The 17,445-nt window shown below is 39.3% G+C and overlaps 2 protein-coding genes across 3 annotated transcripts in view; both read left to right on the top strand.

Annotated features, from left to right (window-relative positions):
• Positions 1 to 281: 281 nt before the first annotated feature.
• uchl1 (ubiquitin carboxyl-terminal esterase L1 (ubiquitin thiolesterase)) lies at positions 282 to 6,079 on the top strand. 2 transcript variants are annotated; one of them, XM_088303620.1, is made up of 9 exons: positions 282 to 329; positions 420 to 431; positions 786 to 914; positions 2,481 to 2,622; positions 2,761 to 2,846; positions 3,813 to 3,860; positions 3,944 to 4,013; positions 4,233 to 4,291; positions 5,457 to 6,079. In XM_088303620.1, the coding sequence occupies exons 1-9, from the start codon at positions 297 to 299 to the stop codon at positions 5,538 to 5,540; spliced, it is 663 nt and encodes a 220-aa protein (XP_088159746.1). In that variant the 5' UTR covers positions 282 to 296; the 3' UTR covers positions 5,541 to 6,079. The 2 variants fall into 2 exon arrangements, with proteins under 2 accessions (XP_088159746.1, XP_088159747.1); XM_088303621.1 differs by lacking the exons at positions 282 to 329; positions 420 to 431 and adding an exon at positions 538 to 582.
• A 1,148-nt stretch (positions 6,080 to 7,227) lies between these two features.
• LOC148331938 (LIM and calponin homology domains-containing protein 1-like) overlaps positions 7,228 to 17,445 on the top strand; it is a 34,242-nt gene continuing 24,024 nt past the window's right edge. Inside the window, exons 1-3 of the mRNA XM_088302735.1 lie at positions 7,228 to 7,542; positions 16,292 to 16,362; positions 16,444 to 16,513. Coding sequence (XP_088158861.1) covers positions 7,447 to 7,542; positions 16,292 to 16,362; positions 16,444 to 16,513 — 237 coding nt within the window. The 5' untranslated portion in view covers positions 7,228 to 7,446. The remainder of the gene's footprint in view (positions 7,543 to 16,291; positions 16,363 to 16,443; positions 16,514 to 17,445) is intronic.

Below are 17,445 nucleotides of genomic sequence, written 5' to 3'. Positions count from 1 at the left end.
TTTCTAGAAAGCAATGCCGCTTGACCAGCCTAATCTTGCCTTGCTTGTCCCAAATTATACAATCGCCCATTTCTTCTGTCAATCAGCTTCTTAACATAAAGTAAATGCAATAAAATGGAAAATCAAATCAATCATTGACGACCACGGTCCAGATAAACCAGACAGTTGGTGTCATCCCACCCCTCGAGAAATCACTTGAATGGTACAACCCGAGTCCTATAAATACAACCGAATCTGTCGACGCTGGAAAATCAAAAAGTTATTCTCAAATTTAACATCTATTAAACTTTGCCAACATGGAGTGGACTCCGATGGAAATCAACCCTGAGGTGAATTCAAATAACCGAGACCACCTTTAGTTGATTCATTAAAGACGACACTAGAATAATTTGTTTATTTTTATGTGCATGTGCTTACAGGTGCTGAACAAGGTGGGTAACTCGACTTGGGGGGAAAAAAATAAAATAAAATAAAAAAAATAGACGCTGAGTCACGGCATTTAAAGGTCCGGTAAGTTTGGACAAGAGCTCACAAGGCGTCTATTCATCAACAATGGACCCGTTCATCGACGGTACAACGCCAGTACGACAGTTTTGTGTTATGAATATGTTTAATAATGAAGGTTTTATAAAGTGTGAATAGATGGCATCCTCCCTCGTGGCACCGTTAGCTTCCCGGCTAATGATGGGTGTGGCCTGTCTGGACCACTAGCATCTCCCCACTAAGCAGCTCATCTCGCCTATGCATGGCTGTTAAACTTCATTTTCACTCTTTCTTGTCGCCAGTTGATGACTAAAGTCGGCGTGGGGGAAGGCTGGCGCTTCGTGGACGTCCTCGGCTTGGAGGCCGAGCAGCTGTCCGCTGTCCCTAAGCCGTGTTGTGCCCTCATGCTGCTCTTCCCCATCACTAAAGAGGTAAATCATTGAAGACATGAGCTGTAGACTGGAAAATATTTTTGCGGGAGGGGGGGGGGATCCGGGGGGTGGGGGCTTTGTTGGGGTGTGGCAGTGATCCATCCAGGCCTCGGGTGTGGTGATGCTGAGCTTGCAGAGGTGGCGGATGCTGATTGTAATCCTGATGAGTCATCAGTTGATGTAGGGACCAAAAGGGGGCTTTGGGACCATGCCTGGATACCAACAATGAATGAACTCTCCGCCCCCTCAATGTTTTGTTACTCTAGACCCGGGGTGTCGAACTCAAATACACAGTGGGCCGAAAAGTAAAACTTGAACTAAGCCACGAGCCAGCATTGAACAAATGAACCTTTTAATATGGACCCAAACAAGATTTGCTTTAACATTGAATATGGAACAAGCAACAGTTATTTCTATAAAATATTTAATTTAATAGTCCAGATAGCAAAATCAAATAAAAAAAAAAGCAATGACATACATTTATTTAATAAAATTTCAATGTTTATTTTTTTTTAAATAAAACAAATCAACCATTCAAGCCCATGTCTTGGATTAGCAAAAAAAGTGTTACTATTATCATAAAGAATGTAAAATGGTCTAGTAGTCATTTGGTATCGGCTCGCGGGCCAAATATAATTACACTGCAGGCCAGAGTTTGACACCTATGCTCTAAACCCCGTGTTAACCCCCAAATAGCATTGCTAAAACACTTGCATTTCATTTCAAACTCATTTTACCATATTAGGATTTTTTTTTTTTAACCTTGCATTTTTTTAGAATTGCAAGGTCCTCTTTTCATGCATTTCTTTTTTAAATAAACCAGAGTTACAATCAAATTTATTATTTGGGCCCAACTGATTTATTGTCCGGCTGATCATGGCTCTTCGGACATCAGCCAAAATCGCTGGTTTGTCAATTTTATGTACTCTAAACATTTACAGCAGTTGTAACTCGGGTGTCTTTTTTTTTTTTAATTTTAAATGAAAAATTGTGTACCTTAAACTTGTACGAATTAATATAGAAAAGAAGTTTGTTGATTGTCATTTTATAGACCTGGCATTCTAAACAAAGTAAATCTTAATTTATGCAAGTTGTGCAAGGAATTGATCTGATAGTCTCTATTTTAAGCACATGTTGAAGTCACAGTTCGGCTAAAAAAATAACAGTGCAATATAAATCACTGATAACTTACTGTGAACATTTGGACTTTGTATTTTAAATGTTCACTATGACAACTTCACAAAATAAATAAGTCAGAGTTCTGTTTTTAACTTAATCTTTTAAGAAATTTTTACATTGTTTAAATGCATTAGAGTGACAGTCAACTGTTTGTGGATAATAAGGACAAGTGACTGATTGATAGATTTACTTAATTGGCTTCAATCCGAACTGCAAGATAATGCCACCTGAAAAGGTGAAGCCGCAGTTTGTCATGCAAAAGGCCTTTTTTTTTAAATTTAATTTAATTTTTTCAAATTTTTTTAAGCATAAAACATTCTTCAGCGAAGGAATTTTTTTTTTCAATGCCATTGTCTTAAAGCGTTTTTTTTTTCTGTTTTGTCTCAGCATGACTCTTTCAGACAAAAACAGGCAGACAAAGTGATGCGGGGCTCGGACGCTTACTTCCTGAAGCAGACTGCCACCAATTCCTGCGGAACCATTGCCCTGCTGCACGCGTTGGGAAACAACCAAAGCAAACTCACCTTTGGTAACTTTGTGGATTTTATTAGACACTGGAACACACACAAAAACAGCACTGTTAACGCCACATTGCTATCGGAAATGACCTGCACTTTTTGAGTTTAAGGCATCTTAAAAAAAATAATAAAACCTCTTCTTTTCTCAGAGAGTGCTTCCGTGTTGAAGAAGTTTCTGGATGAAACTGCCAAGATGTCTGCTGATGACCGTGCCAAACATCTGGACAAGAGCAAGGTGAGGATCATGTATGAACGAAGCTATGCATGTAGCATATTGAAAAACATTTTTTTTAATCCAGCACATGACATCTTTACATGTGCAGTATAATTTAGTTGCATTTAAGTTAAATGCATTTGCTTTTCTTCATGAACTGCTCGTTTCTAAGAATTTTTTTTCATGTGCAACACATTAAAATGTAAAATTTTTGTTCTGTATTTAATAGGGCTGTCAGAATTAAAGCATTAACTCAGGTGATTAATCCAAAACATTTGAACTCGGTTAAAGATTTTAACTCAATTAACTCAGCTTGAGTTACTTAAAAAATAATTTGCCTACTTTGCAAATATTGTGCCATATTAGCTGTACATCATTAGCAAGTCTCAGAACAAAACACTGTTCAAGTTACCACTGGGTCTTGCAAACCAACACTGCTGGAGTGTGGCGCTTGTGGGCAGTTTTGAGAAATGTTTCAAAGAAAAATGCCTGTCAAGAAAGCTATTAAAACAGTCTTTGAATTAAATATACTTCATATTTAGTGATTTTTGCATCAATTCCAAGATATTATGTAAGTAAATATGTTACAAGCTTCATAAAAAATAGTAGTTGACAATTTTGATTAATCACTTGACAGCACAAGTATTTAAGTATAGTTTAGTGTGCCTGAAAATATAAAATATGCTTTTTAGCTATTTTTTTTCTTTTCTTTTTTTTTTGTTGGAGTCTGCCACTTACTGCATTTAAATTTTGGTCATCATCACCCGGAAACCTCAGTACAGTGTTATTTTTTTCCCCCAGTACGATAGTACTTAGTGTAAACTGTGAGTCTGTTCATGTTTATGTCGTTAATGTCCACTTGGGGGAACCACAGACCACCACTGAGTCCCGTTTCCAGATAGTTCTGTGTTCCAAAATAATTTTAATATTAGCCTTGATTTGTGTAATTGTAAATTGTTTATTTTAATGGCAATATGTTTTGTCCAGGCAATCCATGATGCTCACAATGAGGTTGCTGCACAGGGACAATGTAGGGTAAGTTGACTTGGGCATAGCATTTTTTTCAGTAATAAACATTGAGGAATGGATAAAAGTATGCACTTTGAAAATTTCCACAGCCTGAAGCAGATAAGGTCAACTTCCACTTCATTGCCTTTGTCAATGTGAATGGACAGCTCCTTGAATTCGGTGAGGGGAAATTTAGCTTTTTAATCCTCTGAATTTCCTCATATAGCGTCCTCTGCTGGCGGTAGATGTCTTCACTGCTACATGCACTGCTTACAGGGTAGACGCGGCATCTGTAAAGCTGTTTAAGAAATAAATTCTAGACAAAGCAGATCACTTTTGAGGAAAAGCCACATTCTGATTTGTATTTATAATGTTTTGACTTTCTCTTTTGCTGTTAAGATGGGAAGATGAACGGCCCCCTGAACCACGGCGCCACCAAAGATGAGACCCTCGTAACGGTACAGAATTGAAATGTCTTTTTCCAAATGACACTAAATTTGGAATGGAACCTTCCAGCAAAGTCCTAAAACACACACTAGGAGATGGTTCCCATGGATCCTTGGAGTCTTAAAAAGCAGTAAAGCCATAAATCTAAAAACGAGGCCTTAATTGGCACAAAAGTCTGCTAAATCAATCTTTAGATCCATATCAAGGCATGGCCATTTTGCCACTAACTGTCAACAGAAAATGACACCAATGTTGCTAGGGTAGCAACTAATCAAGGCTCACTTCTTTTCTGAGTTTGGCCATTTGACATTCATAAGCCGAGACATTTTCAGTCACCTGCAAGTGGCAAAGTAGTAGTCTTCCTGAGATAGATATAAATGTACGGGGATTTTTTTGCACAATTCATGTTACACAAACGCTATATTGATCAGAATGCCGCTGTTAGACTACTGGGGCTCCATAAAACATTGTAAGGAATTTTTGACTTGACTTGCGCTTAAAATTGAACTTGCCTTAAGTTGTTGGAACACTTTTTTTTATACAAATATAACCTTACAGTATTTTACTGTATAAAACATACTGGTATAACATATTGAACTAATGTTATAAGTTACTTTCCATGCATAAGGCCACTCAAACTAATTCTTATAAAATCACCTCTCCATATTTTACAAGCAAACTTGCGCAAGTTATGTGGTTTGGTTTAATACACAATATGTAATAGTTTGTTTACAGTCAACTTCAACAGGGAATGGCCACTAACACCTTAAAAGGTAGGTGTCTAACTTTCGCTTTCCTGCATGCTTTCCATCTCTCCCGGCTGCAACACACCTGATTCAAATGAACAGCTCATCAGCAAGCTCTGAAAAAAGCCTGATAAGTATCCTGCTCATTTGAATCAGATGTGTTGCAGAGATGGAAAGCGGCCCTCCAGGACCGGAGTTTGACACCTGTCCCTTAAAGGAAGCACTTAGACTTGATTTTTTATTTTATTTTTTTTCCCCTTCTGTTGCATGTGTAGTTCAATATTATCATGTAATGCTTACAACCAAGACAAAAAAATCAAACAAGCAAGGGCTCAGATCTCAAAACTCTTCAAGTCACGGTACCACTGTACTTAAATTCCTTCTAACCTTTTTACCCTTTTTGTTTTCCCCCTAACCAATTTACATCCAGGATGCTGCCAAAGTGTGCCAGGGCTTTGTGGAGCGAGGACTAGGTGAAGTTCGCTTCTCTGCCGTGGCTCTGTGTCGTGGTTAAATAACCTACCGGGACACAATGTAGACCACAAACACATTTATCAACATTTTGTGGGCCCTTTCAAGCAAGTATTGTGTTCACTCAACACACACGCACACATACTGTAGGCTATACACTCCATATTGTGAACTTTTAGCACAAGATGATCAGAAACCAATCTTCTCCTTAGATGTGAACAAATGATTCCCACTGCATTTTCTTTTGTTTTTTGTTTTTGAACAAGCACTTGTCTCTTTGTACGTTTTTGTTATGCTTGAATGCTTTGCGGACCAACGAGAATGCAACTAGGAGCTGGGTGAAAAGGAAAAAAAACAAACTTTTGGACTGTTTAGATGCCTCTTGCTGCTAATCGGTTGATCTGATGTTCCTCACAGGCTCAGTGTAGCTTTTAGAATGCATTTGTTCACATAGTGGACTCAATTTGAAATGTACAATTTAGTTGGTTTGCTTTACTTTGCACAGTTGTGTGCGTGTGTTGCAGTGTTTATTTCACTGATGGTGTGGCTGTTACTGACACAAATAAAGTGCTTTTGACGTGTGATGGTGGTGCAAGTGATTACATAAATGGTGAACATACACTTGCGTTAGAATTGCATGCATTGAGCAATCTTCAATCAGGATTTTAAAATTAAGGATTTGGTTATCCTTAAAATGACAGCTAATCCTTAAATATGCTGTTGAAAGGTCTTGGAAAATGTAATGTGATATTGTAGGTGACCATTAGCTTTTTGTTTTTATAATGACCCTTAATCACAACACACAAAGAAATAAATTTAAATGAGGTGCCCAAAGTGTTCCACGTACACTTAAACAGAATTGTTGCCTCTCCACTGTTAATAGAATAAAAATAATGGTGAAAAAGGTTGAGTAAAAATTGGGCAGCATGGTGGATGACTGGTTAGCATGATGGCCTCACAGTGCAATGGTTGCAGGATTGATTCCAGCACCAGCCTTCCTGTGTGGAGTTTGCATGTTTTCCCCATACCTGTGTGGTTTTCTCCGGGTACTCCTTTTTCCTCCCGCATTCCAAAAGACATGCATGATGGGTTGATTTAACCCTCTGAATTATCCCCAGGTATGAGTACGAGCGCGGATGGGTGTTCGTCTTGTGTCCCCTGTGATAGGCTGGCAACAAGTTCAGGGTGTACCCTGCCTACTGCCCGAAGATGCCTGGCATGGGCTCCAGTAACCCCACGATTCTCGTGAAAAGTGGCTTAGAAAATGGATGAAGTAAAATTCGGACATTGCTGTCTATTTTGGTCAACAAAATTTTTTTTTTTTTAAATCTCATGAAACAGGCTTCTGCAAAATTTTATGGAGCCAGCCGTTTTACATGCAAAGTTCATTTTTTTTTTTCAATTTTGGTGGGTAATTTTTTCATGTTAATTTTATAAGGGAGTTATACGCGGATAGCCGTTATTCAAAGCTTGGCCCGGTTCTCGCCCCCAGCGAATAAGGGCTACTCTACTTTTTAATTTTCAGTAGGCAAATTCAGCTGATGCCGTTTTACTGCGGGTATCTTGGTCGGGTACTAGGATGTCATCACTTCACTGCATGAAATGTTTCCTTTCATTTACTCCAAGGTATTAACTATGAAAGTGACATGAAATAACGAGACTGGAACGGCCCCTTGTACAGGACGGATTCCCGCGAGCGCGTTCCCGCCTCCTCGTGCGCGCGACCGCAGCGCTATTGACGGAGGACAGCCTCCACCATCGCCGTGCGCGCACGCCACCTACGTAGAACAAGCATTCTCATTTTGGGGTGGGTCGTCGCGGGAAGCTGCTGACTCCCAAGTACCGTCCACGCGTAGTGCAAGAGAACATTGGCAAGAGCCGCATCACAACACTCCGCTCCACGACCGTCCACCACCGAGGGTCCCACGCACGGATCGGCCTGCCCGGCGATGGCTAGCCCGCCTGCGGGTCGCGACGTCCGGCCGGAGTCGGCGGAGGCGAGCCGTCCAGAGCCCGCCTGCCTGGAGGCGCAGAAATGGATCGAGGTAAGCGGACTCAACACGAGCCGTTGCTGAGGGACTCGAAGTCGGGTGGTGGTTTGGGGACGCGGGTGGGAGACTTGGGCCTGATAGTAGATATAAATAAATACCCACTGCACCGGTGCACCGTCACCTGTTCCGTGGGGAGGGTGAGTGTATGTATCGGGTTACAGCACGAAAAGTTGCCATCCCAACACTCAATTATCTAATGAAAACGACTCCCCCGCCGATTAAAAGGACTCTAGATTGTTTTGTTTTTTTAAACTGCGTGTTTATTCCATGCCATGAGGAACGCCCCCTTGTTCCACGGTCGTTGCCATGGTGATGAAACCGGGCCAACGTTCACGCACCAGCAGCATTCGATGATCATGATGGTGATGGGATGAGATTATCAAGTGCATCATCCGCTTTTATTCGTGGTTTTATAAATATATATTTAAAAAGCCAAGTGGTGAATCATAATCGTAAAAGCATGACCTATTTTGTTTTGTTTCAAATATTAACAGCATTCCCTCGTTGCATTCGCATTTGCGTAGTCTGTGATGTCGGTTGTGGAAGATACCAACACTGACAATCTAATCTTAGTTGGTACACTTCTCTGGTGGTACTTGCGGCATTAATGGCTTCCTCAAACTGCAGAGTTTAACGTGCCAAAAAGTGCATTGTTTTTACGGTTGTATAAAACATAACATGGCCACTTATATAATGGGTTCGCATGTAAAAATGACATCCGTACTAAAATGTCCCTGCCAAAAGACTGAAGTGATTTAAATTTTTTTTTTTGCATTGAGATTTACGACAAACTGGCATGCTCCCTTTTGGAGTGCAGCTTGTAGTTTTTTTTTCGATTTTAGCGTCTAGGTCACAGCAGGGAGGCAAGCTAAGTAATATTGCTCGAATTGACAGTTCTGTTGTATAAAATGATGACCGATCGCCACTAAAATGCAAATGCACATTAATACTCTTGTCCACTTCAATCTGTGAAAGTATAAAAGCATTCTGTGGAATACTTTAGATTTATTGCCATCAAACGTGAGCTCATGTGATCACCTCCACAAAATCAAAAATGTCACGCTGTTCGATTCTCCACTTCCACAGGTTGAAGCCAACAAGAGCAAGAATGCGAGCAAAAACCCCGACTGGTTATATTTTGGACATTTAGTTCTGCTAAAGTCGCGTCAACTCTCAGGATGCCGACAGCGGGCAGCAGGCGGGCATGGATCTTTATTTATTCTCTGTGGTTTGTTCTGGCATTGAGGAATAACAGCTGAACAGAGAGCTAGCATGAGTGCGTAAATAAACTCATTGGTTGGACTGTCAGCGGTCCATTCTTAAAACGCGGCTACTTCGACCATCTTGCTCCAGTATTCGCTAAGAATCTGACCGGAATGTTGTTTGCCCTTAAAAGTGAGGTCACTGAAAATTTGAACTGCATTCACAACTGTGATAATTATACGTTGTTATTGTTTGGCTGAAGAATCGCTCAAAACTGGTGGTTTGCGTGCTGAAATAAACACGTCCATTTTGTCTTTGACTGCACACAGCTGTCAGCCATTTTGATCAGCTATCCTGTAAAATGCGATTGGATTGAAACTTCATTTCTAAAATCTGTTTTTACCACTAAGCTGCTTCCGGACATTTTGGTTAGGTACTGAAATGAGTAGAATTGCGAGAGAGGGAAGAATAGCAGCAATTAACAGTCACTTCAGTTATTTACCTCCCACTTTTGAAGGGATTAAAAGTATTGGGACAATTCAACCATCACGAACATTCACGTTTAAATATTCATTTGCAAATCATTTCATGCAGTCAACTACAGCTTGAATTCTGCGGCGCATAAACTTCACCGGACGTTGGATTTCATCCCTGGTCATTCTAGTCACCTATTGCAACTTTCTTCAGTTCCTGCTTGTTTTTGGGGCATTTTCCCGTTAGTTTTGTCTTCAACTGGAGAAATGCCTTTGCTGAGCATTCTAATTGTCCGGGTCATTGTTCATCAGCACTGTGAAGTGCCATCCAATGAGTTCAGAATATGAACACATAAAACCCGAAGCACTTCAAAATGTTTCCTTTTGCTTTTGTCAGACATCTCATCATCAATAAGCAGCCATACATGCCCACGCTACAGCACTACTGAAGTCACTGAAAACAGTTTTGACTAAGTCATATGCACTGTTGGTATTCTACATTCAAAGTCAAAATCTAATCCACCCGGTCCCATCAAAGGCCGGCACGATGACTGTACATTAGTGAGGAGGCGGTCCAGTAAAGTGAATATCTCCCACTGCGCCCCTTTGTTGTCTTCTGCTTTGGAATTGTGCAGGTTTATTTTCAGCGCCGTCCAGACTGCTTCTATTTGCGGTGCCCGCTTTTTTTTCACACTCACACAGGTGGCAATGACTCAGTGTATGGACCATGTAATGGTATTCTAAAAGTGTGTGCATGTGTGAGACACTCTTCAGACACGCCTAGGTTGAGTGACAGAGGTCGCCACGGTAACACGGCATGGGCAGACTCTCAGGTGTCAGTCTAGTTTCCAAAAGGGACGTTGTGGCGCCACGTGACTCCCACCCAGCAGGAGTTTGGCCAAATGATTTGAAGCAAATCTGATGCAAATCATAAATTGAAGGGTCATGCAGTTCCACCCCAGTCCTGTAGGTGGCATTGAAGCACATTGCAAAGTGAGAGACGAATGCCACACACTGCAGGCTTTTTTCACCGTGGTTCCATCTTCTGGATCTGGTGGGTCACTCCCAGTTTGTCCCAGTGCAAGCAAATTAATTCCATGAGCTCGCCAATCAACATTGTCGTAATGGTCTAAATTGTCCGTGGGTGCGAATAGGATTGGTTGATTGTCTTTATGTGCCTTGTGATTGGCTCGCAACCAGTCCAGGCTGTGCCCAAAGTCAGCCTGGAGTAAGGCTGCAACTCATCCGGGACATTAATGAGGACAGGCAGTTAAGCTTTTCAAAGTAATTCGTTTTTGTGTAGTAGTTTGTAGCACCTTTTTAACCAGCTATTTTTTTTATTTCATTATTTTGTGGTTTTAAATGACACAGTTTTGTGCAATGTATATATTTTTTTAACAAAGTGAAAAATCCCTCTTTTTATTGTTGTATTTTAAACAATTGTGTAATTTTACTCCGTTTGTATTTTGTTTTACTATAACTAGTTATTATGTAGTGGTTTGTGTATTTTATTTAGATTTTTTTTTTAATTTTGTAATTTTTCAAACAAACTAGGTTTTGTGTAGAATCTTGGGGAGTTTTGGCAGGTTTTCTATGTCGTATTTTTTTTTTTCAGACCAACTCAATTTTGTGTAGTATTATGTAATTTTATAAATTAAATTAAATAAATTAAATAAAAATAATAAGACAGTTTTGTTATAAAAAAAAAGCAACTGATGACAAATATAAAAAATATTAAGATTTTGTTTCATACTTTACATTTTTAATAAATAAAGTATTTTGCACAATTTTAGTTCACTAACTACTCTTTGTGTGGTATGTTACATAGTTTTATCATCTTCAAACCACCAGTTTTTCCATAGTATTTGGCATTTTATCGTCATTATTTTGCATAGACAAGACACTCTCTGTTGACAGCATAAACTCATGAGGAAAATGTTGACTGACTGCACACGTGTGTGTGTGTGTGTGTTGGTCACCCTACAAATCCCTGTAATGCCACAAACATACAAACGCGGCAAACGTGCACGCCAGATGTCGCGGCCGTCCTCGGTGGCAGATTAACCAAGTCCCAGACAGCACGAGGCGTCTGCAAAGAGAAAAAAAAACTCTCTGCGTCTTCCTGCATCAACACAACATAAAACAGCAGACAGAGTGAAGGAAGCTATGCGAAAGAACAGTTTCACACACACACACTCGCATTGGCCTGAAGCAAATGCTTTTACAGGACTTTTAATGTCATGTTTAGCTCACACAGCCTTTACTACACTGTGTCATACCGCCGTCCGATTAACAATGGAAGCCCCAGATCAAATTCAAATAAGATTATAAAATAGAACAATACGATGCACTCTCATCTTCTAAATGACAAATGATTTATCGTGTCACAGTACGGTGCCCCTCAAATGACATTGAAATTGCAAAAAATGCACTAGAACAAAATTGTTGCCACAAAATTGTGATGACACACACAAAACATCCTAAATGGATACAAATGGTGCTTGAAACTGTAATACGTGATTTCCCCTTTAGTACTGTTCCTAGAGAACGTACGCTTCATTTACTTAGCCAGCTGTCCTGGAATTACATCATTATTAATTTGTATTCGGTGTGCATAATTCATGCCCACAAATTAGCATTTTGTATGCAATATGATTGGGCCATATTGTGGTCACAATCAAACTTTTTTTTTTTTACCCTAGGGCTATGTATAAACATTCTTTCTTATTTTCCAATGTCATTTACATGTAGTCATGCCTTCCCTAATAAAAAAAATAAATAAAAGGAATTAATTCATCAGCTTTTTTTTTTTTTTTTGCTGCCCTTGAACATTTCCTCCAAAGAAATCTGAAGAAGTTGCATTCCGCCTCAAACTGAAACAGTGTTTGGTGGAAATGGGGCATGCGTGCGTGTGTGCGTAATGTGGCCATGGAGTGAGCATTCACGTCAGCCACAGAAACCAAGCGAAAGGTCTTGAGGGTATTTCGGCACCAGTCCCGGAAATCCGAGCCCCTGCGGCCCTCATGGCGAATTACTCCGCTGTGACACGTTGAATGGCAGCAGCAGCTACCATTTAAATCCATGGTGGGGGTGTGTAGGGGTGTGTGTGTGTGTGTGTGTGTAAGTAGCAGTGCCAGAAGTAGGCCAAAGTAGCATTGACTTGTCTTGTGTGCTTCTGTATTGCACAAAATGATAAACTGTGGCGAGGCAGATTATGTTATTGCGCTGTATTTTCATCAATCCACGCACCCATTTATCTTTTTAATCGCGATTGTCCTCATTTGGATTGAGAGTGAGCTGGAATTTTTCCCAGCTGACTTTTGGCAAGAGAAGCATTACCGCCAGTCAATCTCATAAAATACTCCAATGCAATATGGTATCATCCAGCCAAGATATTTTTGTGACGTAAGCTTCACGAGTCACAATCTAACCCCCAAGGTACAAATAAATTCTGTTTATGGTTAGAAAAAGAACATAACTGATCCAGATTAGCAAAGGAAACCTTTGAATGGTGTTTTTTAAAAAAATGTAGCAGCAGATCTACACCAGGAATGAGCAACTTAATGCACTTTTGCTGTCGTTTACGTTTCTATTTTTTCCTTCATTAGATCATTAATCATTATCATTTCTTTGAATGTTTGTCATAATTAACGTTAAATTTAAACTGCACATTGTGAACATGAAACTGTGATTTGTGTCAAATGGTAACATCCTGGTTAGTACTTCTCCATGTTGAGTCACCATAAACTTGAGTGAGTCCAAAATGTCACAGAAGCAGTCATGGCGGACAGCATCTCTATGTTCTTCTGGGAGTGTAACGACTCATGGTTGCCATCTGGTGGTGAATGGTGTTATTACAATTTCAAACTGATTGTGTGATTGGGAAGCATTTTTATTAAGTTTTGTGTCAATAACCTGGACGGTACGCTTGGTAGGTTGCCCTGCTGAAGGAATGCAATCGTTGTACCCTGCACTGTCACACTGCTTCTGGGTTGAAAATTTGTGCTGACGCAACTGTTGCTGTGTTGCGTGCGGATTAGCGGCACTGTTGTCATCAGCAAAGACAACAAAGGGATTATTTCTATCATCCAGATGCGTGTCGATTTGTGGCTTTAATCTCACACGAAAGCTTTGGTAATCAAGAGTGGGGAATTGCTGACAAATCATTTTTTATACAGTTTTGGATGAGAGCTCGTCAGGTCACAAAACCTCCTCTGACCAGGCTGTTCCGCATTTCTACCATCAATGGTCTGGACAAGAGTTATCGAAATGGCGCCCAGTTCAGGGTGCACCAGACTCCTGTTCACCCCTGACCTTCATTAAAAGCACGCCATAATATTATACCTTAGAAAAGCATACAATAAACGACATAAATGAATATAAATTAAAACGTTTTTCGCAGAGCATCAATTGAAAGTTGTGCCTTTTTCTTTACTTTTCGTTATGAATCCTACAGGTGCAATATGATTGGCTGCAGCATGCACACCTGCCTGGATGCAGCAGCCAATCACATTACCGTCCTCGAACACAAGTGGAGTTCATGATAATGTCTCAACTCCTCTCTCAGCTCATCAGTACAGCGCTAATATTAGTTGTTGTACGCAAAAGATAAAATATATGAATATGATGATATATTCGTGTACATGTTATGCCGTTTGTGTTAGATTTATTTCTCTTATTTCTCAATGTAGCATAGCCGCTAATTAGCATTACTATTAAGGTAACAGACTGATAGGCTAAGCTATAGTTGTTTTAAATACACAAAGTGTAATTCTTTCTTTGATATTTATTTTGGTTCTAAACTGGGAGTGATTAACTGTCACAGGAAAAGTCCAAGATAAAACAAAACAGTTCATCATTTGATGTTTGGCGACCTGACGACTCGCATCTGGATTGAACTTTTGTTTTTCATTCAAATATTCATCCCATCTTTTACGGACAAATGTTGCTATCAGAGCTCATCTATAGCAATTCTTTTCCCAGCCCACGCTCTCACTTTGTTCCTTGAATGCTACACACAAAACACAAGTCAACAAAAGTGCACGCTGAGTAGACCGGCTCTGTCTATTTTGGCCGACTAAATAATGCATGAGCATGCTGTAAATGTTTTAAAAGCGCCGAGACAAACCAACCCTGGCAGATGTGAGCAGGACAGGCGGAATGATGCCAGACAAGAAAAGAAGGGACGAGAGGAACGGCGTCGCCAATGTGAAACATCTGGAAGTCTTATATAAGAGGCGAGGGCGTGTGTGGGGGGGGGCACAATAGGTCATATTTTTATGATTTGCGCACATACAGCGGCTGCCGATTGACGCCGGCACACACGTGCGCTGCGTTAAAAAGACAGATTGAGAATCATCAAAGTGCGCAAGGACAGAGAAGGGGAAAGAAGATGAAGCATGTTGAAGACTATATGTGGAAAAAATATGGTATGCGAGGTCATGTTTGAGGGGTGGGGGGCATTATTAAAATAATTTTGAAGCACAGTATTAGAGGGAAAAATTTAAAATTTTAAAATGACAAGTAAGAGAGAGAATCTGAAGAATCTGAATCTTAATTACGATAATAAAGTTGAAATAATTTAGATATAGATAATCAGGTGAAAATTTGTGAAAACGCATTTATAGAATACAATTCTAATATTTTGCTGGCAACCACTTCAAGGTGTACGCCGCCTTCTGCCCAAAGCTATCTGAGGAGAGGCGACTAAGATATTGGCTGCATGGATAATTCCAATATCAGAAAAAAGTTAATAATTTTGAGTATTAATTCAAGAGTAAATAAATTTGGAGTACAGTGTTTCCTCGCCACTTTGAGCTTCACGTTTTGCGGCTATAGTGCATGGCGGGTTTTTCAAAAATACCCCCCCCCCCACAAAAAAAAACAAATAAAAATATGCATTATTGGTATATTTTTAAATGTTTACTCTTGAACACACATACACACGCACACAGTCAGCACTTCATATCGAACCTACCACTAATCTGGATTAGCGCATGTAAACGGGAATCAGTCAAACCTCTCTTCCTTTCCATTTATCTTTGGCTCTGTGTGTAAAAATGCGCATGTGCGCGCGGGGGTGTGCGTGTGTGTGTGTGTGTGTGTGTGTGTGTAAGTTGTTGGCTTTTTTTTGGGATGATTTGAATGGAATGGGTGAATCTGCAAATGTTCTGAACTCCTGTTCCCAGTCAGTGTTCTACCTGATTCCACTCTAAATTCTACAAAGATGGACGCATACAATTGTCTTCATGTCTTGTGAGATGACTTAGCGGTATTGAAGGGATCTAGTTCATGACCCGAATTGATTAATTCAGACAGTAATTAATTCATTGGTTAAGTGGTGTGTCAACCCTGGTTATAGATCATTGGACTACAACAAGAACAACATCTGAATATTAGGAGAATAACTGTGTAATTTTAGGAGGAAAAAGGCTTTAATGTTAATAAGGCTAAATGTCATGTGATTAAAATTTTAATATTTTTTGTAGTAATTGAGCTAATTCAATTATTTTCTTATTTGCATGACAAATGTATGGTATGTAAAATTATGAGAGAAAAAGTCATTGCAATACGTGAATAAAATCATAATATTGAATGAATAAATTAATTGCTAGCCAGTTTGTGGCTAGTCAAGCTATTGCTAGCAGTAGCGAGAGGCATTTGAATACATTTCCTAGCTCGGCTACAGATAAAATGAATCATAAATAATTGAGTTTTTGTGTTTTTCCACACGCAATTTTAGTGAGATGGGTCAATCGTACAAGTAGTGAATGTTCTGAACTCCTGTTACCATTGCTTTTAATCCATAATATAATTTGTCTGAGGCTATTTTTTCCCCCAGCAACCTCCTCATGATTTCTTTTCATCTAATAAAACGGTCAAAAGGAGCCCCGTTAAACTTCCATTCTGTCTCCAGCTGTTTGTCATTTTTTTTCTCTTTTTCCTGAACAGGTGGTATCTGTTCCATTTGGTTGCATTTTGTGGTACAATGACTGTAAAGCTATTCTGATTCTTGTGATTCTGATTCATATTGCATATTCCCTGACTTGCCATTCACTGTCCGACAGGCGGCCACAGGGAAGAGCTTTGGAAACAAGGACTTCCGCAGTGCATTGGAGAATGGCATCCTGTTGTGCGAGTAAGACTGATGACATCACACGAATGGCAACATCACTCACACCCCCTTCCTAACTTTGCTTATCTCCCCTCCTCCACCCAGACTTCTGAGCGCAATCAGACCAGGCCTAGTCAAGAAGATCAACAGACTGCCCACCCCAATCGCCGGCTTGGTAAGGAAAAATCCACAAGCCTCAGAGCCTTCACCCATGAAGGAGCAAAAAAAAAAAAAAAGTAATAGATCCACTTTGATGTGTACATATCTTCTGTTGACTTTTTGGAATTCAAAGAACAATACAAAATTCACAGTGTAATGTTACAAGAAAATCAATCATAGAGTGACAGAAATACAGTCATACAAAAAGTCATAATTTTACAAAAAAAGCATGTCATAAAATGATGAGAAGTCGTAAAGTTGTGAGAATAAATAAATAATAAAGTAGGAAAATGATAGAATAAAATATCTGAATAAAATTTCCTAAAGCTACAAATACAGTCAGAATGTTGTGTTTGCAAAGTCGTAAACTAGCAAAAAATCTTTTTTAAAAGTTTTGTTAAAAATGAATAAAAATAATAAACATTGCAAGAATAATGTATTTTTTTGTTAAGAAAGTTCCCATGTAAATTCATAAAGTGACAAAATGTCCCAAAATAATTCTTGCAGAAATATTATGAGTTGGGCCTGACTGATTTATTAGGCCGCGATATTAGTGTTTCTAAAATTGTTAAAAAATTTTTACTTTTATTCATTTATTTTTTTTACACATCATTACATAAAACAAAGATTATATTCAAATAACATGGAGCCTTTTCACTCTGTTCTAAAGTTAAATGCTAATGGAACAGGTATTGTAAATGTAATTCATGCAATTGATATGAATCTACCAATTTATCAGTTATCAGATTTTTAGTCTCCCAAATATCAGAATCAGCAACAACCTAAAAAAATCCATCTTTTGTTGGATTATGAGAGTGTATGCAGAGTATTATAATTACCATGCTTTTTATTTGACATCACAGCAATGTGGCATTATCAGCTTTTGAAAACCTTTTGCTCCATCCAGCTAAAAGAAACCTAGAAATTATGTCTTATTTGTTTGCATGT

The sequence above is a fragment of the Idiotropiscis lumnitzeri genome, chromosome 8 (assembly GCF_059441095.1).
Source record: "Idiotropiscis lumnitzeri isolate Australia: NSW breed Sydney's pygmy pipehorse chromosome 8, RoL_Ilum_1.0, whole genome shotgun sequence".
Lineage (NCBI taxonomy): Eukaryota > Metazoa > Chordata > Actinopteri > Syngnathiformes > Syngnathidae > Idiotropiscis > Idiotropiscis lumnitzeri.
The sequence above is the reverse complement of the archived record's forward strand: the minus strand, read 5'-3'. Positions and strand labels throughout refer to the sequence as shown.

Bases quoted from the DNA above. Each gene is read 5' to 3' on its own strand.
- uchl1 (XM_088303620.1), top strand. From the start codon at position 297: ATGGAGTGGACTCCGATGGAAATCAACCCTGAG. The intron at 2,623-2,760 runs GTAACTTTGTGG...TTCTTTTCTCAG, and splicing joins CCAAAGCAAACTCACCTTTG to AGAGTGCTTCCGTGTTGAAG. The intron at 2,847-3,812 runs GTGAGGATCATG...TGTTTTGTCCAG, and splicing joins AACATCTGGACAAGAGCAAG to GCAATCCATGATGCTCACAA.